The 26,706-nt window shown below is 36.3% G+C and overlaps 2 protein-coding genes and 1 non-coding gene across 7 annotated transcripts in view; 2 read left to right on the top strand and 1 right to left on the bottom strand.

Annotated features, from left to right (window-relative positions):
- The window catches only part of Pir (pirin), a 114,229-nt gene extending 101,690 nt beyond the window's left edge, over window positions 1-12,539 (top strand). For all 5 annotated transcript variants that reach the window (XM_063242983.1, XM_003463032.5, XM_013144868.3 and 2 more), the window contains 2 exons: window positions 6,907-6,973; window positions 12,233-12,539. In XM_063242983.1, the coding sequence (XP_063099053.1) occupies window positions 6,907-6,973; window positions 12,233-12,345 (180 nt within the window). In that variant the 3' untranslated portion in view covers window positions 12,346-12,539. The remainder of the gene's footprint in view (window positions 1-6,906; window positions 6,974-12,232) is intronic.
- Window positions 7,703-7,829, bottom strand: LOC111754881 (small nucleolar RNA SNORA40). The gene has a single exon (XR_002789556.1). It is a non-coding gene; the product is annotated as a small nucleolar RNA SNORA40 (small nucleolar RNA).
- A 173-nt stretch (window positions 12,540-12,712) lies between the features above and the next one.
- The window catches only part of Vegfd (vascular endothelial growth factor D), a 33,082-nt gene continuing 19,088 nt past the window's right edge, over window positions 12,713-26,706 (top strand). Inside the window, exon 1 of the mRNA XM_063242981.1 lies at window positions 12,713-13,453. Within this exon, the coding sequence (XP_063099051.1) occupies window positions 13,364-13,453 (90 nt within the window). The 5' untranslated portion in view covers window positions 12,713-13,363. The remainder of the gene's footprint in view (window positions 13,454-26,706) is intronic.

Below are 26,706 nucleotides of genomic sequence, written 5' to 3'. Positions count from 1 at the left end.
TCTTGATGATTTGTTGCATCCTATTTGCCAATATTTTATTGAGGATTTTTGCATCTTTGTTCTTTAGGCAGATTGGTCTGTAGTTCTCTTTTTTAGTTGGGTCTTTCTCAGGTTTTGGTACTAGAGTAATATTTGCTTCCAGGAATGACTTAGGAAGGATTGCTTCCCTTTTAATTTCATTGAAGTGTTTGAGGAGTGTCGGCATTAAGTCTGTATTTCTTGTAGAATTCTGCAGTGAATCCGTCTGGGCCTGGGCTCTTTTTTGTAGGTAAGAACTTAATTACATTTTCAATTTCATTAATAGAAATTGGGTTATTCAGCAGTTTTACATCCTCTTGACCTAGCTTTGGTACTTCATATGTTTCTAAGAATCGGTCTATTTCTTCTGTGTTATCAAACCTTTGAGAGTAGAGGTTTTCGAAATAGGTGTTGATGATCCTCTGTATTTGTATAGAGTGTGTAGTGATTTTACCTTTTTCATTTCTGATTGCATGAATTTGAGCTTTTCTTCCCTTTTTAAAATAAGGTTGGCTAGGGGCTTATCAATTTTATTTATTCTTTCAAAGAACTTGATTCATTGGATTGTTTTCTTAGTCTCTATTGCATTGATTTCTGCTCTGATTTTTATAATTTCCTCTCTTCTTTTGGCTTTGGACTTGACTTGCTTTTCTTTTTCTAGCTGTTTGAGGTGTAGCATCAGGTTATATATTTGTATTTGTTCTGTTTGCTTGATGTGGGAACTCAGTGCAATAAATTTTACTCTGAGGACAGCTTTCATTGCATCCCACAGATTCCAGTAAGTTGTATTTGTATTTTCATTTTCTTGTAGGTATTGTTTAATTTCTTCTTTAATTTCCCCTGTGACCCACTGATTACTCAAGAGTGTGTTACTCAGTTTCCATGTGTTTGTGGCATTTTTGCAGTATCTTTTATCATTAATTTCTAATTTAAAAGCGCTATGATTTGGTAACATGCAAGGGATAATTTCAACTCTTTTGCATTTATTTAAGTATGTTCTGTGAGCTATTATATGTTCTGTTTTAGAGAATGACCCATGTACTGCTGAGAAGAATGTGTATTCTGATGTTGTTGGGTGGAACATTCTGTATATGTCTATCAAGTCCATTTGTTCACATGTGTGGTTCAGTTCTGTTATTTCTTTGCTGATTTTCTGTCTGGTTGATCTGTCCCTTGGTGTCAATGGTGTGTTAAGGTCTCCTGTTACAATTGTGTTACTGATAATTTGGTTTTTCATTTACGTTAATACTTGTTTTATAAGACTGGGTGCTCTGGAATTTGGTGCATATATATTTAAGATAATTATCTCTTCCTCTTGAAGTTTTCCCCTAACGAGTTTGTAGTGACCTTTTTTGTCTCTTCTGATCATTATTGGTTTAAAGTTCATATTGTCTGCAAACAGAATGGCTACTCCTGCTTTTTTGGGGGTTCCTGTTGCGTGAAGTATTGTTTTCCATCCTTTGACTTACAGTCTGTGAGTATCCTTCTGGTTTAGGTGGGTTTCTTGTAGACAGCATATGGTTGGATTTTGTTTCTTGATCCATTCTGCCAGTCTGTTTCTTTTAATTGGTGCATTGAGACCATTTTCATTAATGGTTATAACTGTTATATGTTGGTTTATTGTTGACATGTTATCTTTCTGCTGTTGCATCTTTATCTTTCTGTTCTGTTTAGTTATCTGCTTTGGTTAGTGGTTTTTTCTTAAGTGTATCTAAACTATCTTTAAATATTTTTTGCAGTGTTGGCTTGGTGATCATGAAGTTCTTCAGCTGTTCTTTGTCATGGAATTATCTTATTTCACCATTGATTTTGAAGGATAATTTCTCAGGGTACATCAGTCAAGGTTGGAAATCATTTTCCTTTAGGATCTGGAATACTTCACTCCATGCTCTTCTTGACTTTATTGTTTGTGTTGAGATGTCTGCTGTGATTCTGATAGGTTTTCCTTTATAAGTGATCTGTCTTTTCTCTCTGACAGCTTTTAATAATCTATTCTTGTGTTGGATTTCTGGGATGGTGATTATTATATGTCTGGTTGTAGTTTTATTTTGGTTATGACTATTTGGAGTTCTATATGCTGATGTCAGTTTCCAATCTCATCCTTGGGAAATTTTCAGCTATTACTTCTCTAAGTATCCTCTTGACATCCTTTATGTCGTCCCCTTCTTTTTCATTAATCCCTATAAATATTATGTTGCTTTTCTTTGCATCATTTTGCGGTTGTTGAATTTTTATTTCCTGATTTTTTGTTATTTTTAAAAGATCTTTCCTGTTCACTAGCTGCAATCTTGTCTTCAAAGTCTGAAATTCTACCTTCACTTTCATTGAGGTGGCTTTTACAGCTTTCAGTGGAATTTTTAATTTCCGGTATATCTCTGTGCATCTGCTTTATGTATTTTGTTTGTTTTTTATATTGCTCATCTAGGGATTCTATCTTTTTGTTTAGTTCCTCCAATTTTTTTAACTGTGCTTTCTTTAGATATACTCTGCGTCTCTTTCATTTCTTTTATCATTTCTTCTTTTTCCTGGGAGATTATTTCTGGTTTGAATTCCTTTAAAGCTTCCCGGAGTTGATTGTTTATTTCAGTTGCTATTATGTCTGATATTTGAGGTGTATGGCATATATTTTCTTCTATATACATCACTCCTAAGGTTTCTTGGGATGAGCTGGAGGTTTGAGATTGTAATTTGCTCTTTTGTTCTGTCATTTTCCTATATTTCTGTGTTTCAAGTGTTTCATGTGTTATTCGAAAGCTTCCTCAGGGTCTGTTGGAAATCCACTTCTATGCCCTCAGCTCCTGGGACTCTGGCATCCAGTTTCCCCAGGCCGCTGGGCCTCTGGAACCAGTGGTGCTCGCCTGCTTGCTTAGAACTCCACAGTCCTCCAAGCACACAGGGAGGCGGATGCTGGCACCCCAGACACGCTAGCTGTTCCAGTGCACCCAGAAGGTGCGAGGGTCCCAAACAAGCTGGCTCCGGGGAAAGTGGTCGCTCACCCACCTGCTTGCTTAGAACTCCACAGTTCTCCAAGCACAGCCAAAACAGGAAGGCGGATGCCCTAAACCTTTTTTGTAAGACAAGGCTCAAACTTGTTTCTCCTGCCCCAGCCTCCATCAGTGCTGAGACTGTAGGTGTCTCTGCCACACCTAACCCAGTTAAGTGGATTATTAAATGACACAAGCGCTGAGGTGCCAGGTAGAAAACCTCTTCTACCTTACATGTCCATTTAATGCATTTTTAACACACTTCCATTTAATATTTTTAAGTTGAAGCCAAAAGAAATAAATTTCAGTCCTGTAATTATGATGGTTTTTATTAAACACAAGGAACATTAAAGAATAAGTATTAATTTTGTTGAATTCAGTGATAGATTTTTCTGAGATTAATAGTGCAATAATTCATATTTAAAGAGCTTTATATTAGTAGAAGTTTTGATATAGTTTAAGATAATTTCATCATACATTTAGGAAAATGCTATATTAAAATGTGGATAAGTTTTATAGACATTTTAAACATTTTGTTTTAAAGTATGTAATCATTTGGACTGTGTTATTGTGTTATTCTAAATTAGATAAGCCCAAGAAAAGACTTGAAATTGACACAAGTGTGTAGTTACCTACTAGGAACAAAGCTCCCTCAAATTTAGTGGCTTTAACAGCAGTAATTTGCTGCTTCTCCCAACTATAGTGAAGGTTCCTCTGCTAGTTTCCCTAGGGTTGCTTATGTGGCTAGCAGGCTGCAGGCCTGGCTTAGCTGAGGCTATTGTTTGCGGTGCCTCTGTTCTGCTTTCTGTGGTCTCCCTATTTGGCCAGCTGGGAATTCTTCACAATATGTCAGTCAAAAATCCCCAAAGAAGGAAGATTTGCAGTTGGGGAGAGTTGAAGAAGTGACTATTTAGAGCAGAAGGTAAGAAATCAGAGAAGTCACTAAAGCAGTTAATCTAATGCTGAGCACGTCCAGTCAGTCAAATAAGATTGCCAAAGAGAAACTGCTGAAGAATCTGTAGTTCTGTAGCCAAGAATCTGAAAATGAGTTTGGAGGTGCTTTTAGTGAGCAGGCTTAGCAGTTAGCAGGTGGAATTGGGTATGGCAAGGAGGAGAATGAGAACAAGGTGGAACCTATCAGCTCCTCTCCTTGTGTTGTCACTGAGACTGACCAGCGTGTTGTCTCCCTTTAAGTTGCCTGAGCACAAAACATTTTACACACACACACACACACACACACACACACACACACACACACACATATATACATATATATATATTTCATGTAACACATGTATACTTAATTCACCTTTAACAAAACTGCAGTTCTCCTTAATTTCAGATGAAAGCACCAATTTTGAATAAACTACATTTACTGAAAAGTTAATTTAGGGCCAGGGATTTAGCGGCATAAGTGCCTGCCTGACGAGTACCAGGTCATGAGCTTGATCCCCACTACCAAAAAAAAAAATTTAATTTGATGATATAGGTATAATTTTAAGAGGTAGGACTCTGATACTCATAACATGTTAATTTTTAGAATATCTAAATAATTTTATATGATAGAATGAGCCCCTCAAAACTAAAATGAGCAGACATTTCTCAGAAAAAGAAATACAAATGACCAAGACATACATGAAAGAATGGTGGACATCTCTAGATAAATGCAAATTCAAACAACACTTAGATTCCATTTTACTTCAGGAAGAATGGCTCTCATCAAGAAATCAGATAAAAACAAAGTAGGGAGCCGGGTGTGGTGGCACGTGCCTGTAATTCCAGCACTCGGGGAGGCTGAGGCAGGAGGATTGTGGTGAGTTCGAGACCAGCTTGGGTTACAAAGTGAACTCAAAGCCAGCCTAAACTGCATAGTGAGACCCTGCCTCAAAAAGACCAAAAAATAAAAAATAACAAAAACAAAGAGAAAAGCTGTGGGAGGTGGGGGAGGAGGTTTCCTTAATATTGGTGGGAATGTGAGCTAGTACAACCATTATGGAAATCAAGGTAGAGATTCTTGAAAAAGGTAAAACAAGAAATTCCATTTGACACCGCTATTTCTCTCCTTGGTATCTTCCAAAGAGTTAAAGTCATCATATTACAGTGATGCACGCATAAACGTGTATATAGAAGACGACTCATAATAGTTAAGTCTTGGAAGCCATCCATGTACATGGACGGAAATGGAAGCAACTTGAGACCATAATATTAAGTGAAATAAACCAGGCACACAAGCTTATATATTCTATGTTTTCTTTTACATGAAAAATACAAAATATAAATAAAGCACAAAATAAAAGAGATAATAGTGGAAAAAAAGATAGAGTAGAGGGAAGGAATGCAGCCAGGAAGGGATGGAGGAAATGAGGACAGAAAAAGAATTAAAATGTGTTATGTACATGTGCCAACTTCTGATGGCAAATATAATCATGTACTGCAAACTCATATTAAAAAAAACTAAATGAGATAAAAATGTATAAAATGCTGAGACCAATAGTAGGCAAAGAGTCCTCCTTTAATTTTTTGTTTACATATATAGTCCAAGTGTGTCTAGGCAAATGCTTGTCACATAGTTTGCACTCAATAAATGTCAGTTGAATGAAAAAAATATTTTCCCAAACACAAATGTAAAAATGTATTATAGGCATTGCTTTTCAATATTTTTTTTTCTTTTTCTTTTTGCTCCTGGGGATTAAGCCCAAGACCTCACACATATGGCACACATTTCTGAGCCACACTGAGCTACGATTTTAACTCTTTTAAGTTTTAAAATCAGCACGTTTATTGTAGCAAAACTCAAAGAAAAACAGGAAAGCATAAAGTGAAATTTGCCTTAATTCCCATTGTGCAGAAAGAACCAACACTAAAATTTCATTATATTTCTTCCCTAACTTCTCAGTATATGGTTTTTTGATTTTCCTAAAAGTGTAGAACCATACTACATATACACTGTTTTGTGATATTTTAAAAATTCTTAATATTTTATGAATATTTATACACTTAACTAATGGTTAGAAAATGAATTTTAATGTCCCAGTGATTTTCATTTTAAAAATATGATAATCATTTAAACAACTCCTTGTTATTGGAGAACCATTGCCAGTTTTTGCTACAATCAGTAGTGCTACAAGAAGAAACTGCAAAAACTGAGTTTTCCCTTCCACTATATTGCTAAAATTATCATAAATGAATCAGAGGACATCAGCAATATTGAAGGTTTTGAGCCATATTTTCAAACCACTCTCTTTAAGGAATACTGCACCAATCTTAAAGTGTCTTAAAAGTTATATAAGAGTCTCTCTTTCCCTGCATCCACTCTGGCCCTGGATATTATAATTAATATTTTTACAGTGCCAGGGAAAATCAAATCCTTTATCCAAAACAAAGCTTTTGGAGGCTTCATAGAATCATTTTGGAAAGAAATTTCCCTGAGCAGATAATCTCTGGATGCTACAGTTTTGTAAGATTCCATTTAGTGTAACACTTCTGGGCCTATTGTACATTAATAATAAATGTCAAAAGTTATAAAATCTTATTTGGATAATCTTTCCTTTTAAAAATTATATTGTTAGTGTGAAATTATTATAAACATTTTAGTAATCGTATTCAATCATATAGTTTGTCATAAAGATGTTTCTAGTTAAAGATCTTGATTTAAGTTGTCCTTCTTTAATATGAAAATGTTAATCTTTTTGTAACTTGGACTTATTTTTGAGTCCTTGTTGCTACTCAATATATTAAGTAATAGCCATTTCCATATTGAATGTTGCACAGAAAATGTTTTCAGAATTTGAACTCAGAATTAAGTATAGCATTCATTTAGATAGCATGCCAAGAACAAATTGTTCCTAATTTGACATTCAAAAATAAGCACATTTGTTTTTTGATTTTTTTTTGTTACTTTCAGGATCCTGAGAGAAGCCATTTTGTCTTAATTGCTGGGGAGCCATTAAGAGAACCAGTTGTCCAACATGGTAAGCCCAGAATGGTGATGATGGGGATTTCCTGGTTGGCTTTTGTTTTCCTCCAGAGTAATGTACATGAGTATTCCTGGGAAGACCAGCTGGATGTTGTCTTATCTTTTTATCAACAGAACTAAGGATTTTGTTTTATTTGTCCATTATCAGAAGAAAATACCCAGGGTATTTATTTGTTTGTTTGTCCAAAGAAGTATTTAAGTACATATCGTGTCAGACAATGATCTGTGCAAAGAATAGGTGATTTTTTGATTGTATCATAAGACATTACAACTTGAAAAAAGGCTTTGCATTCTATTGAAGATTTGACTATCATGTTTTTAAACCTGATTAAATTTTAATCTGATGTTACTACTTACTACATTTAAACAAACATGATCCAAACACAGTACGATGTATCTTCAACTCCAGCCCCATATTCAAGACAGAAACTTTTAAGAAAAAAGAAAAATGCTACCTTCATGTGTTGCAACATGAAAATTGCAATCCCAAATGTACTGAGCTGAAATTTGGCTGATACGCTATGCTTTCTAATTAACTCTTTAGTCTTGGTACCAAACTTAATGGTTATCGACACCTCTGTCAGTTTAATTTGTCTTAGGTTATCATCATTTTTGTTTTTGTTTTGTTTTCTGAGGTAGAGTCTCACTACATGAGACTCACTACATGAGTCTCCTCTTGCCTCAGGTCTGTCAAATATTTCAGTATCCCAGTGTACCTGGCAGTAATATTTCTTCTTATGTATCAAAACCTACACTGATCAGTGAGTTTCAGGTCACAAAACAGAATTTACTTTTTTGCATCTGTCCATAAGTCTTAGCTCACAAATTAGACAAAAGCAGATACAAGTGCTTGAATGTCATTTTTATCTTTACCAGTAATAACAGTGGCTCGATACTGTCATGATTTTCTGTTGCCATAAGATAATACATGAGACTAAGTAATTTATGAAGAAAAGGGTTTGTTTGGGCTCACAGTTTTGGAGGCTGGAAAGTGCAAGAACATGGCACTAGAAAGTCCTTCATGCTGCTTCAACTCATGGCAGAAAACAGAAGGGCAAGTGGGTGTGTATAGAAGAGGAAAACACTAAGAGTGGACTTGCTGTGTACATGATTCACTTCCATAGTAACTAATTCAGCCTAAAAGAGTGAAAACTCAATAACTTGTGAAAAAATTACTCTTTCTTAATGAATTTATCACCTCTTAAAGGTTCCACCTTCCAGCACAGTGGCAATCAAATTTTAGCATGCGTTGTGGAGGGAATAGGCCACATTCAGATCACAGCAAATGATGTCATATATGAATATATATATATATATATATATATATATATATATATATATATAAGTGTTTGTGTACATATATATATATATACACATAGAGATATATATAAAAATTTAAAGAGAAAAAAAGCAGAAAAATAAAGAAGCAAACAATAAAAAAACTAAATGACAAAAACAACAAAAATAATAGCAATATAGGATTTCAAAACAAAATGATAGGAATTTAACAGTGGTTGTTGTATTGTATACTTTAATTTCGGAGTAATTGCTCAGGATATCAGATACAGACATGCAAGGTTGATCAAGCAATACAATTTCCCTTTCAGCAGTTCCTTTCCATTTTCCTATATCTATTGTAACTTTTGGATTATATTTACTCTTTCAGTTTCTTACACTAGCAAGACATTACAGTGTTTACATGTGCAAGTCTAATTTATTTCACTTATGAGTATGGTTTCTAGTTGCATCCATTTACTATAAAAGCCTTGAATTTGTCTTTTTTATGGCTGAGTTGTATTCCATTGTATAAAAATATTTTTATACATTTCTCAGTTGATGGGCATTTGGGTTGTTTCCAAGATCTGACTATTACAAATTGTACAGCTGTAAACACGGATACACATATATCGCTGTGGTATGATGTTTTCAGTTCTTCTGGGAAAATACCCAGAAGTGGAATAACTTGGTTGAATGGAACCTCTATTTCTAGTTTTTCAAGGAATGTTCACACTGATTTCCACAGTGGTGCACCAGTCTACACTTCCACCAACAATGGAGAAGGATTCCTTTCCCCACCACAGCCCCACCAGCATTTGTTATTAATTTCTTGTTGCTAACCATTCTTTCAGGAGTGAGATGACATTTCAGTGTTGTTTTAATCTGCATTTCTCAAATGACCAATGATGTTGAACATTTTTTGATATATTTGTTTGCCATTTGTATCTCTTTATCTGCAAATTGTATATTCATCTCAGATGCCCATCTTTTGATTAGGTCATTAAATTTGGGAGGCCTGATTTTTTAAAAAATTCTTTACATGTTCTAGATAAAAGTCCTTTGTCTGAGGAACAGTTGGCAAAAATTTTTTTCTAACCTGTGAGTTTTCTTTTTACTCTGTTGGTGATTTCTTTCGATGTGCAAAAAGTTTTTAATAAGATGAGATCCCAGTTGTTGATTCTCTGAAGTACTTTTCGTGCAGTTTGGTTTTTGTCCACGAACTCTTTGCCTACCCGTGTGTCCTTGAGATTTCTACCTACTTTGTGTTCCAGTAGGTTTAGAATTTCTGTTTTAGAATTTAGATTTTTGATCCATTTTGACTTCAGTGCAAATGCTGTCCATATAGTCTGCTGTATTTTTAGTTGTCAGAGTGTTTTACAAATGTTAATGCACGTAACCACTTAACTGTCAAAATAACCTTAAAAGAGAGGCGCTCTCATCCTTATGCAACATGTGAGGCAGCAGAAGTACAGAAATTGCCCTTCTTGAGGCTACAGAGTGGATTTACACTCAGGCTGTCTGATTTTCAACCACTTTGCCTTTGTGTCTCTCACCATGCTGGTCACTCTGCCTTTCACTGTGACTTTTCTGATCGGAAATGATTGCTAGTGGTGAATCTAGGATGTGAATCCTGGACTCCTGATCCCATGTCTTATACTTTCTACTCTATGCCAAGAATCTACATAAGAATCCACACCTTTTTATTACAAGCAGAGTCCAAAGGTTTAATTGGAGCTGCAAACTAATTTGAATGAGGGCTTAAGGGCGTATGAAAAATGTTCTAGTGTGTAAGCCTTGTGGGTGATAAATTTAAAACCATATGCTTTCTGGATTCAGTTTTCCTCTTCCTCAGCATATGAGGAGATTGAACTTCCTTAATATGGCTTTCAGTGTTTCCATACATTAAAACTTGAGAAATATGGCACATTACCCTAAAGAACTGTCAAGAGGGACTTCCAGAAGTGCACTGTAGAAAAAGAATGGGGATGTAAGTAAGAGTGGTGCCGTACAAGCGCAAACCAGAGGAAAATGACCACCTGCAGGAACTCAGTCCTCATCCCTGTATCTGATATCATTTTCCCAATCCCATTTTCTTTGCTTCATATGTCCTTTAAAAATTTAGCTTCTCCAGGATGTTCTCCTGAGTGTATTATTTTGTATGGAAGAAGTCTCACATTGTTTCTTACCTGATAAACACCAAAGCTTGATTTTCACATGGAATTTTTCCCATGATCCAGTCTCAACAACGTATCGAAGGCCTCTACTGAAAACGCATTGGATTGCCTTTCACACCTCCATATCAGAATATCTATAGCAGAACCCTTTATTCTGCACCCAGCCTATATCCTATATGTCAGTTTCCCTTAGCAACTCGGCCATTGACTCAGGTTCCTAGGCCGGAACCTTCTATGTCTTCATGCCACAGCCTCCTTTAATACCTCAAATCAGATCCTGTTACTTCTCACTTTACCCTTCATTGATTCCTAATCACCTAAATAATTATGTCCAAACTTCTTCTCATGAATGACATCGAAAGCCCAATGGTATCTGACTTCTACATCTCAGATTCTCATTGTTTTTCTCCTTTAGTCCTTTATTCCAATGCTGTGAAACTACCCTCAATTCTAAGTAATATAGTTATATGTAAATTAGGGCCTCCCATAGAAAGCCTCTTAGTGGAGGGAATTCCATAAAATGTATGCTGGGAACCTCTGCCGGCTAGTACAAGAAGTATACTGAATAGACAAGCTTGTCAGCTGCTTCCAAGAATCTGCCAATGCCAAATGAGAATTGGACTACAGATAGTCCTGTGTCACATTGTCCCTCCTGTTTGCGAAAATGGGGATGAGACAAATACTTTGCCTCTTTTGGCAAAGTAAAGGAGAACTCCTTATATACTTTTAGGAATACTCAAGTTCAGATTCAGGAACTAGACAAAGGGATCAGCCAAGTAAGTCCACTGCACTTTGTTTTGGCAGGGAGCGGGTAGTAAGGAGAAACTCCCATGGAGAGCCTCAGCTCCACCCTGACCCCTGGCCAGACCCCATTCTGGGTGTGCATTTTGGGTGGTCTAGTAATTATTTCCACTTCCCGTGGGCCCACTGGCTTTCAGTTTTCAGCTTCCAGCCTTTCTCCCAGTCAGCAGTCTTAACCACTATATCTTTCAAGTCTTGCACAGGACCTGGCATTCAAGGAGTATTTGGTGAACAGAGAAAATGAGAAATTTTATTCAAGTCACTTCAATCTGAGGCCTACTGCATGTTTCTGTGAATGAAGTTTTACTGGAACAGTCATGGCTACTGACTGCCATATTATCTATGGTAGCTTTTGCGCTTCAATCAAAGAGTTGGATTGTTGAGGCAGATACAATTTGACCCACAAAATCTAAAATATACAGTCTCTGGCCCTTTACAGAATTTTTTCCCATCTGTAGAGAATCCAAACAATGATGTTTTCTTGACTTTACATTTTTTGTCTCCTTTTTATTGTCATTCAGATGTTAATTTTCAAAAATGGCTTAGAACCATCATATAAGCACACAGCCTAATATATTGCTTAGATACCAAATATGTGACAAAATTTATCAATTTGTCATATTCAGATTGATTCACTTCTTGACATCAGCTAAGGTTATAAAAATATCAGCTACAAAGTGTGGATGTAATAGAACCAAGTCTAAGAATATTTTAAATAAAGAGATTGCATTGCTGATAAGGGACCTGCAATAGATGGGTGAGATGCAACTGCATTTATTTAAATTTTGATCTTTATAAAAATTTATAATCATGTACAGTCATAACCAAGAAACTTGTGTTGTTGTCCTCTGGTATTGAACACTGAACTCTAGAATCTGAACACTTTTACTGTTTAGATACGCCTAGATTTTATTTTAAATTAGGAGCTAGAGAAATATGTATGATTTCTATTGGTAAAATACCATCACCCAGAACTTTCTGAATGTCTCTTTCTGCTCTAGGTCTCTTTGTGATGAACACTAATGAAGAAATTTCTGAAGCCATTCTTGATTTCAGAAATGCAAAAAATGGGTTTGAAAGAGCCAAAACCTGGAAATCAAAGATTGGAAACTAGTGAAGAAGAGTCCAATGGAGGTCGCAATTCTTTTGCCATACATGGTGCCCAGCCATTTAGGCACTCAGTCTAAAGCTGACTTAGCGGGTGTTTCTAAAGGATACCACGTTAAACTGATAGCAAGATTTTTGTGGCAATGTATGTAGGATATTTTCCTGCACATTCAAATAAAACTAATCATTGCTTCTTTAAAATTCTATATTCTTCATTTTAACCTAACTTATTAAGTTTCTATTTAAAGATTCATCTTGTTTTTGCCTTTTTTGCATATGTGTATTGATGGTTTTGCTATTTTTGAAACATAATCTGATTATTTTTCTGTGTCACCAGCAGCAGATATATCAGTATCGGAAGATCATTTGCTAAGCAACGCTATTGGGATATAACCATTAAAGACCATGTGCTGCGGTTTCATGTTTCAGGTTATCTGCTTTAAAGGAATAGCAGTCCTGAGCATTTGAGTCAGTTTTTAAAACTGCCCTGCTATTGGTAGGGACACAACAGGATTACAGCCAAGATTTCCCTGCATTGTCTGCCAAAATCTGTGTCAGATTTAAGACACATGCTTCTGCAAACTTCCATGAAGGTTGTTAAAAAAGTTTTAATCCAGAGCTGGGTTCCAGCTTTCTGTAGCTGCAAGAATTGGTGGCTGCACCAGTTCCTTACAAAGCAACTAGAACCTGGGGCATAGTGTGGAGAGATTTCTTTTAATTTTCTGGCCATGAAATGAATGTAGAGTGCTTTCTAAATTCAGATGGAAGACATGTCCACCTCCTGATTATTTTTGGAGCATGAGAGTGTTTTAAAATTTTCTCATCTCTCCCCCCCACCACTAAGATTGTGCAAAAAAGTACCTTGCCTAATCTAAGTCATTTTATTGGATTTTGATCACAACTGATTTTTTTCCATGTGAAGTTTTGGGGTTCAAACTTTCTCCGTGGAGAATGCCTTTTGAGACAATTCTCTTTAGCTGCCTGATGTCAACTGCTCAGTAATCAGCAGATATAAAATACTCAAAATGTACAAAGAGTGGGCAGTAATGAATATTTTCATGATGTCTTACGTGCATCTGATGCAGGGCTCCAGTAATGAACATGGACCAGTAAAGGTAGGTGAGCTCAATTTCTAATGTGATGAAGATTCTTTTTAATGGCTTATATAGAAGACGTTCTTTGCCCTCACTATTGGCAAAGCAATATAAAAATGTGTAACACTCTAAATAGTGGGCAGGATATGTCTTGCATTTGTTACTGACTGTTCTGTTTCTTATGCTTAATGAGATTCTTGTTATGAATGTTTTAAAATGCTGGGGTTTGTTTGGGTTTTTTTTTTTTTTTTTGGAGGCATAATAGAACATGAGGATTCTTGAATCTTTTTAGATGAAGAAACTTCTTCCAATTGTACATGTGGATGGCACAGTGGTTTTCTAATGAAGCACTGATTTGTTTTTATGACATGCATAATTTTGTGGGCCATTTATTTTCAGGTTGTTTTCAAGCAGCAAAAGCTGTTCTATTTTGTCTGTAAATTGAAAATTATAGTGCTTTCTACAGATGTTTTCTATCTGGTTTTGCAAATTACCGATTGCCACCATCTAGAAAAATGTTTTTCTCAGAGGTTGTTTTGGTTGTTCGCTTTTTGAAATGTGCACAAAATTCAACAGTAATCAAATTCAGTAATCAAATCTTTGGTTCTGTGAGCAGGCATCAAGTAGAGCTCAACAAATTGAGAGTAATGTGAATTAGGGTGTTATTAAGTGCTAGAACAACATTTTACCCAGCTTTATGTATTTCATAGATTATTTTTAAAGCTTTTTATCTTGAAAATGATTCAAATGTAATAGTTTTGAGTGAAGTGATGCTAAATCACTATTGATTTAGCAATTTCTGGCTGTGAACAGACAATTAAATGTGGGCTTCAGTTTCTACAACAAGCATGATATTGCTCCCTAAAGGGGAAAATTAGTTCATGGGGGGGGGGTGAAATTTTTGTTACGTAAAGCACAGGTATACATATATTACATAAACAGATATGCATTATACCTGTAATGTCACAGTTTATTGGTACAATTTAGATATAGATAATGATCACATTCACAGTAGGGAATTTGTACTTGTGCATGATATGTCTTGATTCCTCTTTTTTCCCCCTCATTCTCCTCTCCTCCCTTCAACCCCTCTTCCCCTCCTTACTTACAAATCTTTGTTTCCATTTTATCCTTCTTTGTAAATAAGGAAGGAAAGAGGAGTTGTAGGGAGAGGAGGGGAATGTGGAAAACAAAGAATACTCGAGATATAGCATGTACAGGTACAAATTTCTTATGATGAGTGTTGTCATTATTTATACCTGAACTGTACCAATAAACTGATTTAAAAATAAAGCATAAAAGTTGAACAACACAGTGTTAGGGTCATCTTATCTAAAGGCCTACATCTTTCTAACTTTTCAAATTCACTGTACAAAAGGGATAAATTACAATCTTTAACTCTGCTTTACTGCTAACAGCACGTGAACTTCAATGCCAGACTGTAAGTGGAAGGGAATTCAATTTTGAGCATAAATGACAGGAGAAAAACTGAATTTTTGAGGCAAGTAAGACTTTTCAGACTCTCCTGCTTCTTTTTAAGCTGTAAAGCTCAGGAATTCTTTAGATGTAATAGGCTCATTCAATTTCTAAGTGTTTCCATTTTACTTTTAAAAACATCAATTTATCTGATGGGATAAGAGATAAAACTGAACTGTTAGAAAAAGAAATAATATTCTTTACATTCAGATCTTTTAATGAGCACAAACACCAGAATTCTCTGCAGGCCTCTGCAGAGATGCTGTAGATGCTTTGAATTCACTGCTAACGTGTACATTTGTTTAATGGGCTATAGAAGAAAATAGCTGAATTTGCATGTCAGGAAGTATGACCTTCCACATGGAAGGGGTGACACTGTATGCTTGCTAATGCCATTGACATTGTTGTTTTATGTCACAATCTCCTTTAAAAGGTGCAGCTACATATACTAAGCTTGTACTCTAAGCTGAATTAAGCTATTTCTGACATGAATAGAAGGGTCATCTAAAGTTAAACAGAAATGTGAGGATAAATGAGACGGGGCAATCAGAATGACATACATACTGGTTTATGATTTACTTTCCCCCCAACTTTGTCTTAAAAGAAAAGCTAAGAAAGTTTTTTGACATTTATGTTCTTGTTTTAATTCAGTAAGGCCTATTTAGGATGGTAATGGCTTAAGACACTGGTATTTGAATATTATTTTTGCCTTGAGAGATAAAATTGCTTCATTTATCATGGGAAATTTTTACAATTTGCCTGAGTACTGTGCTGGGTCCATGAGCATAGACTGTTCTTTTCTCCACTCTGCCCTCTTCTGACCACGTCTTTTCCAGAATGACTGGTGCTGCCAGTCTGTTACCGAGCTGTACCCTACTCCCGTCTTTGACTTGGCCTTCACTCTCTACCTCTGAGCATTGTCCTGTTTTTCAGTTGAGACTAACATTGCCTCTTACAATGCAGGTCTGTGAGTCTGTTTACAATTATCTTCCAGAAACCATGCAGACAGCTCCTGGTACTGTGCACAGTTGTGATTAATGCCATTTGAGTGCAAGACATCCTCATTTCATTAGTACTTGGAAGGATAGCTATTTGGGGTCATCAGTGTATGGAATGTGTGAACTGAGGCAAATCTGTTTGAAATTCTCAACTCAAAGCTACTGTTTTTACTCCTTGGCTATTAAGTTTCTCAGTCGAAGAAGAACACATTTTCTTGTAGAAATATGAAATGCCTATGCTTGCCTTTTTGAGGTAATCATATTACTGCCTAGATATAGCATTTCCTTATATTTTCTCCAATTTTTAGACAGTTGAAACAGTTATATATAGCTTCATAGGGTCTGCACTTCACAGCCCTAGATAGTTGCATCCACATAGACACATCTGTATGCAATAGCCCCCGAGCACAATTTTGTAGACACTATGGATATTTAGTAAATATGCACCAACAATTTCATTGCCCTGCCATTAACAATAGGCTTCTAGACAGCACTATTTATGGTTGACTTAATATAAAATTATTGTCACCAGGAATGCTGAGGTCTCCTTAAAATACCAGGAGTAGCTAACCTCTGTAAATGTTTTCCAGCACACTGACCAAAACATACCATAGCAATAGAGGAACAATCTTAGGTTATGGTAGACTTTCAGAACTGTTTTCTCACAAATCTGTTTCCTTCCTCATCTTCTCTTTCTTTATACCACCTTTTAATTCATCTTTTTTCTGCACTGGGAGAGGAATATTGCTGGATGATGGAGCCCTTCAAATTCTGCCAACACTGGAATAAGTCCAGGACCCACAGGAATTTGGGGTACCACTGACTTTCATGGGAAGTACACACATGGCTCACAAGACTTCATTATCTTTGTATCACTTGCCTTTTCCTGAAATTGTGGCTAAATGAACTGAATAAATAGAACTGAGGTGCACCTACTGTATTTAATTCCAGGAAGCAGACTCATACCTACTCCCCACTTGTACTTACAAAGTCACGCACAGGAATGCCCATTGACCTTGTTGCTAGTCAGCTAGCCCAGTGAGCTCTTGCGAATGGCACTGCCAGCTATAGCCCTTGGCACAAAAAACATCTAAGATAGCTTTCATTAATTTCTCCTTCATCTATGACCTTGTGGTTAATTGTATTGAATTATATGCTTCTGCACACAGCTATGTTGTGACATTGTTACTTATAACTAACTGATGACTAAAGCTTTTATACCACTGAAGAATATTATTTATACCCAGGATACAGTAGGACCCCTTGTATCTTGTATCTTGAATATATAACTTCCTCATATGTCTTAGTTTTAATTTAAAAATCCTGACTTAGATGTTTGGATAAACCTTTATGATAAACCACTTATGAAGAAAATTCAGGAATGAGAATATGATATTTGTACACATGGATGATTCTGTGAAGAACTTGAGGTGAATCATTCAGGAGTTCCCAGACACATTTATTGCTGTTACTGGATAAAGGTGCTAGAGAAAACGGGGGCACAAATGACAGAAAATTGATTCTGAGTGCATTTCTAGGCCTTTTTCTTACCACAGGAGATGAAGAGATGATAGAAATTGTATGATTGAGAATGAGATTGAGATGAGAAAAAGTATTTCTTCTTACGTTGCATTTATGGTACTGAGTCCATTTTTCTCCCTCTCTCTTGCTGTCAGTTCTTACAGTTTTTACAAAGACACTAGGCCATTTGTTATGAAGCAAAAACATCCTGAGCCCCACTCGCCTCTGACTTCAGGAAAGTTTTGGCTGGTTTTCTCTCTCTCTCTCTCTCTCTCTCTCTCTCTCTCTCTCTCTCTCTGTCTCTCTCTCTCTCTCTCTGTCTCTCTCATGAACTTGCTAAACACAATGAATACGTGAATCATGGGGAGTTGGTACCTCTACATATATTACATCTTAATTCTTAGTCCTTTTTACTTCCCTCCTTGCTCTTCTCTCCCTCCATGTATAGAATCCCACTCTTATCTGCAAAAGACCTACCTCCTTGTGTCCTATTATCTATCCTTTATTTTTCTCTTTAAATTACTTATACTTTAGAACTTTTATGTACAAGAAACCACTTGATATTTAACTTTTTGCGTCTGAATTAGTTCAATTAGCTTGATGGTCTCAAGGTACATTCATTTCTCTACAAATGACTCCAGTTTATCCTTTTTATGGCTGAGTAATGCTTCACTGTGTGTATGTATACCATATTTTCTTTTCCATTCACTTGTTGATTGGTATATAGGCTACTTCTAAGATTTCACTGTTATGAGTTGTGCTACTATAATCATGAGTATTGCTGTAATATGATGTCTTCCGGAAAATAATTGGAAGGGTAACAACTGGGTTGAATGAGATTTCTAGTTGTTGTTTTTTGAGATACCTCTAGGATTTTTTCTATAATGGTTATAGTAGTTTGCATTCGTATGAACAACGTAAACAGGTTCCTTTTTTCCCCACAGTTTCACCAGTATTTGTTGTTTTTTATTTCTTGATGATGGCCATTCTTTCTGGAGTGAGATGGAATCAGTGTCGTTTTGATTTTCATTTCTCTATGGCCAAGATGCTGAACACTTTCATGTACTTATTGGTCATTAGTGTTTCTTCTTTTGAGAAATGTCTCTTCATTTTAGTTGCCCATTTCTTTGTTTTTGTTTTTTTGTTTTTTGGGTTTTTTTTTTTTTTGGCGGGGGAGCACCCTTTATTCTGCTCCACTGATCCACATGTCTGTTTTTCTGCTAGTACTATGCTGTTTTAATCACTGTAGCTTTGTAGTATAACTTGAAATTTGGGACTGTGATGCCTCCTGTTTTACTCTCGTTGTCCAGGATTGCTTTTGCTATTCTGTGCATCTTTTGGTTACATATAAATTTTAGATTTTTTTCTAGTTTTATGAAGAATGCCTTTGGTATTTTTATTTATATTGCATAACATTTATATATCAGTTTTGGTAATATGAACACTTTAACTCCGTTGTCATTCATTATAACTTTCCAATAGTTGATCATTTATTTTTTTAAGCAGGTAATTTATTGAGCACAGAATATGTCTAGATACTGGTCTATGGAGTGGGTATGCAACAGGAAATAAATACATTGTTCCAAGTCTTTTGGAACTTGTATTTTAATTATAGTTAGTAGAAGTTAACAGAATTCAAATCTGTAACACATCAGGGATAGTAAGTGTCATAAAAAGATTCAAGTTAGGGGCGGGAATCTGGAATGATGAGCAGCAGAGAGACTTCTCTGATTCTGTTTCATTTGTTCAGAGCCCTGAAAGATGAGGACACAGAAGCCTCCATCAGTGGCTGTGGCAGGGAGGTGGTTTGGGTATTTAGATATTAACCAGGGGACCATTGTGGCTGGAAGAAGATGAATGGAGGCCAAAAGCGCAGTTGTTGAAGTTGGAGAAACAGGCAGGACACATACCCATGGTATGGCTATGTTCCAGTAAAACTGAGTGGTTGCTGAAATCTAAATTTTATATAATTTTCATGTATTGTGAAATCTGTTAAATTTACAGCCATTTAAACTGAAAAACTTATTCTTAGCTCAAACATCATACAAAAGCAAGTTTCAGGCTGAATTTGGTCCAATTCGATTCGAATTTGGTCAGGTTCGATTACCAGCCATCTTACATATCACTATATTATTTTATTTTCTTCATGCTGTGCACCTTTGTCTTTCATTTATTATTTGTGCATGTTTCTCATCTTGCCACCATCATGAAAATGTTTTGAAGAGGAACTTGCCTTGCCTTGTATCCTGCAGTGTCCCTATTACCTATTTAAATGCTGTAACAGAGGATACAAAAACAATATTTGCTGAGTGAGAGAGTAGGCCCATCAGATTTTGAAATATCCATGATGTGAACACTACATTAGTCTCCGACATTTACTCCTTTCATAGCTTTTCTGATAGGATTTTTTAAAATTCTAAAGATTTTTTTTCTAAGACACTGTATTCACCTGAGTTATTTCCCTATAACCCCAGGTTAAGGTTTGGATGGATGTATCAAAGAGTTCTCCAGTTTCCTGATAGCCACTGATAGGCTGTTCTATAAGGTGTTCATTCATAGGAGCCAACGTTATAAAATGAAGTCACTTTAGCTCATTATTCCAGCCTGGTGACAATAAAAAGAGAGATGGGCTAAGTAGCATTTAGCCACTTAGCAGGTCTGGACAGAACTTGGGCACCTTCGTGGTTTACTTTATCCTTGAGAGTTCTAGAAGAGCTACTTATGTTTAGTCATAGGTGGTTTGTGAACACATAGTGAAATACTCTAGACAGGTACTTTACCAGTTAGGCGAGGCCAAGATATGCTTTGATAATGAACATCCTCAAAATCTTGGTTGCTCATAAACTACAGAGGTTAATTTATCATTCTACATGACTGTTGTGGTTCATCCAGGGCCAGTTCCATATCAGAATGAAACTAGCTGGTCATCAACACCTAGAATGTCATGAATCACTAGGACAGAGAAAGAGAGGGATCCATGGAGAATCTCACCCTGGCAGTTACATGCTCTGACCTGAAAGTGACAAATCCTTCTAGTCATTGCCCCTTGATCCTCTGCCCCGCCTAACTCAAGGGCCAGGAAATGCAATCCCACCTTATGCTCAGAAGATAGACAGCTGGACACATTTGGCAAACAGTATTAATGACTGTAACACACAACTTTGGTCACTTCGAAATTCTTGTGAGCATACTTTTGTGTCTAAACTTTTGAAAACTTTCCCAGTGTTACAGCGATGCTGGAGAATGAATTATATAAAGGCAGCTTTAGAAGAGCAGGTTGAGACACAGCAGAAAGACAAAATTCACTGAGCTTCATCATGCCTCCTTTAATGCAAGGAGGAACATATATTTTGATGGGACGCTCAGGTTTTCACACTTACTGGAATTGGGAAATAACTGTAGTTGACCACAGGGTAAAGTATGGTGAAGGAAGATGGTTCATTTCTAATGCTCAGGAGGCTCCTTCTTCCTAGAAAAGGGGAAGCTGTACATTCAGTTCAGTAAACATTTATGGAATGTCTGCCATGTGCCAGGCACATGATTAGAAATGATGTTTTTATAAAATAAAGATGTCTTAGTTATTTGCATGACTTACTAACAGCCAGCAAGTTCATTCTAGCCTGTGGGGAGGATAATTTTAATGCCTGAAACCTTAAGTAACCATAAATTTTAGAGAGTTTCTTGTCATTTAATGAGCATTACTAAATAACTATAGCACTCACATGTTGGAGATGAGTGTTGCTTTCCCGAAGTCCAACTTTGGCTAAAATTGTTTCTGGAGAGAGAAAATAACATGTCAGATATCCCTATGGCAAAACATTTTGTAGCTGCTTACTTTTCATTATGGACAGAGTTAGAAAGAGTATTATTTTAATCAAATGAGTACCCTAAATTTAAGAGATTCTACCAAAGAACAGAGTGGGATGAGAAAAATATCAGTCTTCACAGTGGTGTGCTTGGCTCACAAATATATTGTCACAGCAAGACTGGGGACCACTGGGCATCATAGACCCAGCAGAGCAAGTTGAAAAGGAAGAGGGTGGAGGTGATCAGTGAGTGTTGATACAGGAGTGCCAGATCTTTAGGAAGAAATGTGAAGAGTTCTGAGCTGACTGACAGTGGCAAGCATAGCTACCTCAGAAAGGACAGCAAAGTTTTAAAGTTCTCATCTAATGGATGCTGTTAAACTTTGGTAGAATAGAGTTGTAGCAGTTAACTATTGTCACAATCACGCTGTACAACAAATTAGTCCAAATTTCAGTAGCATAAAAGATCAATAAATTTATTCTCATTTATATCTGTGGGTCAACTGGGAGTCAGAGGATTAAGGCTCAAGCCAAAGACTGAGTATGGGTTTCTCTTAGCTTCCTTCAATCTTTGGGCCAGCAGAAGCATGTGCTTGTGGTGATGGCAAAAAATATAGAGGAACCATGCAGTCATAGGTAAGTTTCATACCTCTGCTTGTCTTGTGATGCTCCATTGGTCAAATGAGATCACATGATACAGCATCAATAAGCTAGGAAATATACTCCTTCTGTATTTTGTTATGTTCCATTGGTCAAATGAGGTCACATGAGCCAGCATCAATGAGCTAGGACATATACTCCTTCCTAGAGTAAAGAGAAGGAATGAAGCTATTTCCAACAGTAACCTAAGGGCTTTGACTGGTTTCCTTAGACAGTCTACAGTAATAGACTATAACAGATCTCAGGAATCTGCACTGCTAGAGTTATTCAGAGCATACTTGTAGAAGATCTGGAGCTATTTTGCCATGCAAGTCCACCCCATACCCATTTGTCCCCTCATTTCTTAAGCACAGTGGGGTCAAATGGGAACAAAAGCATTTGAGTAGAGTACAGATTTAAAAACTGTAAAAGAGGGCATAGATTTCTCAAGTACTAGATATATGGCTGGAGAGAAAACTACCAACAATATTCATCAAACTGGAGGGTGTGGCAGTCCTAGGCCTTCCAGACCCTAGAACCTCCTGAAAATAAGCAGATAGATGCACACATACACACACACACACACACACACACACACACACACACACACACACTTTCTGCATTTATAGTTCCTTTCCTCAGTCTGAGTTTAACAACCTTAGCTTATGATGTATGCATCTCAATTTAGAACTGCATAAATAAAGGAACCACCAGAGTAGCCAATCACATGAAGCCCCTGAAATAAAGGACAATCCCACTCCACTCCCTATGGCCAGGTTTCTGGATTTCAGAGATGCAAGACTAGGCTCTTGGGAAGTTTCATCTGAGCAGCCACAGCAACCATAGCTGTAGTTATTAGCAACACTCTCCTCACTCCTAGTTGGTATTCCCCACACTAACAGGCAACTTCTGAGTAAAGAAAGATCCTATTTTTTTTTTAAAGAGAGAGGACTGGGAATTTAGTCCAGCAACATAAGTGCCTGTCTGCCAAACTTGAGGCCATGAGTTTGATTCCCAGTACCAAAAAAGAAAAAAAAAGGAGTTTATTTAATAGGCTGTTTTCTCACTTCATGCATCTATAAAGACACACACAAAACCTGCATAGATACTTGAAAACTAGCCTTTCATTTGAAAACATATCCTAGAAAGGATTTTCTTTTGTTACAATAAAAATTAATTTTCCTCATTTGTCTTGGAAAAGTTGATTTGATTAATTTTAATTTGGTGATTGGAGCTGCTATATCTTGCTATTTTTAAATTCATCTCTTTGGTTACTAAGGAATATCAGGACCATGAAACACAAAGCTTTAAACCGCAACACAAAGGACCAAATGCTCCATCCCAAGGAAAGAAAAAATGAAACCAACATTTATTGTGTACCTATTGTATGCCTGACTCTTTTCCACATATGGCCTCATAGAATCTCCACGAGGTATTATTAACATTGCCATTGTGTACGTGAGGAAACCAAATTCAAAGGAAGTCAAATGATTGTCATTCAAAAACTAAAAGGCCTTGATTTAAAGGTTAATTTATTTAAAAATCACTACATTCTAAAATTGGCCTTTTTTTCTTTTGGTATGCAGTTCTTTGAAGCTTATCTCATGTGTATGTTTGCATAACCATAGCTGTAATTAAAATACAGAAGTATTACTTCAAATTCATGTATGTTATCCTTTTGTAGTCAAACCCTCCTCTCAATCTTTGGGGATCGCTAATCTTTGTCACATAAGTGGAATAATACAGTCTGCAACATGTGGAGATTAATTTCTTTGACTCAGTGCCTTTGGGATTCATCCAAGTTGCTGTGTTTACTAGGTATCCATTCTTTTCTATTACTGAGTGGTATTCCATGGATTGCTTAACTAGTCATCCACTGAATAACATATGCATTGTTTCAAGATTTTTGGCCATTACTAAAGAGCTACTATAAACATTTGTGCACATATTTTTGTGTGAACACAGGCTTCATTTAGCAAAAGAAGATTCCTAAGAGCAAAATTGCTGGGTCATATGACAAATATATGTTTATTTTTATAAGAAACTGCTAACACATTTTAAGGTTGATCTACAATATTAGGCAAAGCTTCCTTTGGAAGGATATTATTTCCACTTGAGATCTAAGTTATGTGGCAAAGTCATAAAATATCAGCTTAGACTCCCAAGTCCAATGTGACCTGGGCAGGTTTTTTGACATGTGGAAGAGAGAGAACATCTGTGGAAGACAATTGGGAGAAGAGCATGGCAGTGAAACTTTGATCTGAAGCCAGGAAAAATGGGATGATTTTAGCTAAGCTTAATCATCAGCTAAAGATGAAATGCAAAATACTCTTCCAGTGAAACAGGAAAAGGTGGAGGGAACCTGGAGCTATTGTACTGCAGTATAAGCCACTTCCTCAAATTCATTGCAATGCGAAATTGCTGCGTGCAGTTTTCCTGAGCCCTAGGAACGAGTAACAAGAGCACGGTTGCAAAAAAGAAAAAGACAAAAAAAAAAAAAAAACACGGTTGTGTGCTCCCAAGTAACACTTCTAAATCTTTAAGCAAATCTAGGGAAATTGGCATGAAATGTGCCCCCTCCATAACTCACTGTAAACCTTCTGAATATACTAAATATACAAATTCTCTTCCACACCACATCCTTGTTTTACTAAACTTCCTGAAGATGTATCGCCAACACAGTTTCACAAAGAAAATAGCATCTCTGGATTTGTAAAGGCTTGGACACCTAGACTAATACCCATTGCTCTCAAGGAGAATTCTACAAAGCTTGTTTCCATTTCTATAATTGGAACAAGAAGTTCTTAAATTGCATGGGTCTAGAATGGCCCAAGAAAAACCTTTACAGTTGTCTGAGGAAAGTAGCCAGGGTTCCCACTTACCAAATGTTTGCAGATGGACTAACAGTTCAGAGCTAGGATGGAAACTCAACTGTGTATACTCTCAAGCCAAGCTTTTGACAAATGGCATCTTTGTGAATATTCTGACTTTTTGAGACAGGGTCTCACTAGGCAGTTCAGGTTATCTTTGAACTACCTATGTAGCCCAGGCTGACATCAAACTCACAATGATGCTCCTGCCTCAGCCTCCTGAGATTATAGGCATGTGCCATTATGTCCAGTTTGTGTATATTCTTATTTATATTTTTGTTCAAATATGTCATAGTAACTACCTTTCAAGAGAATTACAGTTTAAATTTTTCTATTGAACTCCAATAGGTTACAGTAATACTTGGCATTTTTAATTTTATTTTGAGAAATGGAAATGGGCTGTTTGGGATTGAGGGAGTTGAGGAGTACTTTAAACTGTCATTTCAGATAGTTCCACAACTCATGCTGTTTATCTAGATTAAACAATATTATTGGTCTTCAATCTTAAAGAAGATATGGGGGTGGGGAGGGAAGGAAATGAAAAGAGATTTAAAGGGAAAAAAGAATTGAAAGAAAAATTGAAATACAGCTTCTGCAAATGGGAAGAGAAGAAGAGTTTCAGGGAGGGGAGGAGAAAATAAAATAACTAAGATGGGTTATGTAATGTACAAATATGCCATGATGAATGTGATCATTATATACTACAAACATATACTAAAACTTAAAAATTTTAAAGTCCTACAGGCTGGTACTTTAGGCACAAACCTCCAGGTGACTTGAATAAGGAAATGGCTGAAAAAAATCTAGTTTGGCAAGATACTCATACACAAATTTTGAAACCAAGATATAACTCAAAGAAATTGAAAAACTAAGGACATTTCTTAGCATGCATTTCTTAGTCTTTTATTCACTACTGAAGATTAGTAGAATTGTACAGAGGTCAGGCGCCAAACCCAGGTCTGTGAACTTAAAATCAGCACATGCTACCCTCCAAATTAGTGGTTATCAAACTTGCTTTGGAAGATTTTTAAAATTAAACTTTGTTTCTTGAAGTAATTTCAGATATACAGAAAATTAAACTGTTCCTGTATAGCCTTTGCCTAGCTTCCATTAAGGCTAACATAGGAAGTTTTTTAAAAATTCTGATGGCAAAGCTTCAGCTCAAACTCATAAAATGAGAATATCTGAGAATCAGATCCAACCATCAGTATTTCTTCCCAGGTAGATTCAAAATAAAGACAAGGTTGAAAACCTCTGTCCCAAACACTTTCCAAAGTATAGCAGCCAATCAACAGTATCAGTATTGCTAATTCTCTAGGTCTAAGTCCACTCAATGGGTAGTGCATATTTACATTCGGACCAAGTATTGTTACAAATACTTTAAGCCTCACAATTTAAAAAGTAGTTTGTGGTAGCCAAGAAATTAGTAATAATTTGTTGTTTAGAACTTTTTTGTAACCTGAACAGTCTTGTATTAATGATCAATTTAAAAAGGCTGATACTGTAATAAAAAACAAATATGGTTAACTCTCACTTTCTTCCTCTTGCTGACTTTTCTATAGTTATTTTAGTTTGGGTTAAGGCTACTATCAGAAAACAGAAACAAGAGTAATTTATTGGGCTAAAGGTTACTAATTGAAACCAATAGTTTAAGTATATATTTGGGACTGCACTCACACTTTTTAGCTTTCATTTTTCACTTGTCCAAGCAGATAACATAAAAATGGATCATACAAGAATCAACCAGTTTCAGAAAGCCTATTGGAACCAAGAGGCATTCATTCTTGAGCCCTTAAATGTGTGCTCCTAATGAGTTAGTTATCAGGCTCCACTTAGGTTGAATTGTTAGCAGTTCCAGTGAAGTGGCAGCGATTTCCTAGTTATTTCAAACTAGGTTTTAAATGAAACAAAGTATGCTTAAATAACTTTGTTTATTCGAGTAAACAGTGCATTTTTATGATGAA

Source organism: Cavia porcellus, unplaced genomic scaffold, assembly GCF_034190915.1.
Source record: "Cavia porcellus strain 051 isolate PalLab524CR breed Dunkin Hartley unplaced genomic scaffold, mCavPor4.1 scaffold_33, whole genome shotgun sequence".
Lineage (NCBI taxonomy): Eukaryota > Metazoa > Chordata > Mammalia > Rodentia > Caviidae > Cavia > Cavia porcellus.
Note: the sequence above shows the minus strand (reverse complement) of the source record. Positions and strands in the feature narration are given on the sequence as shown.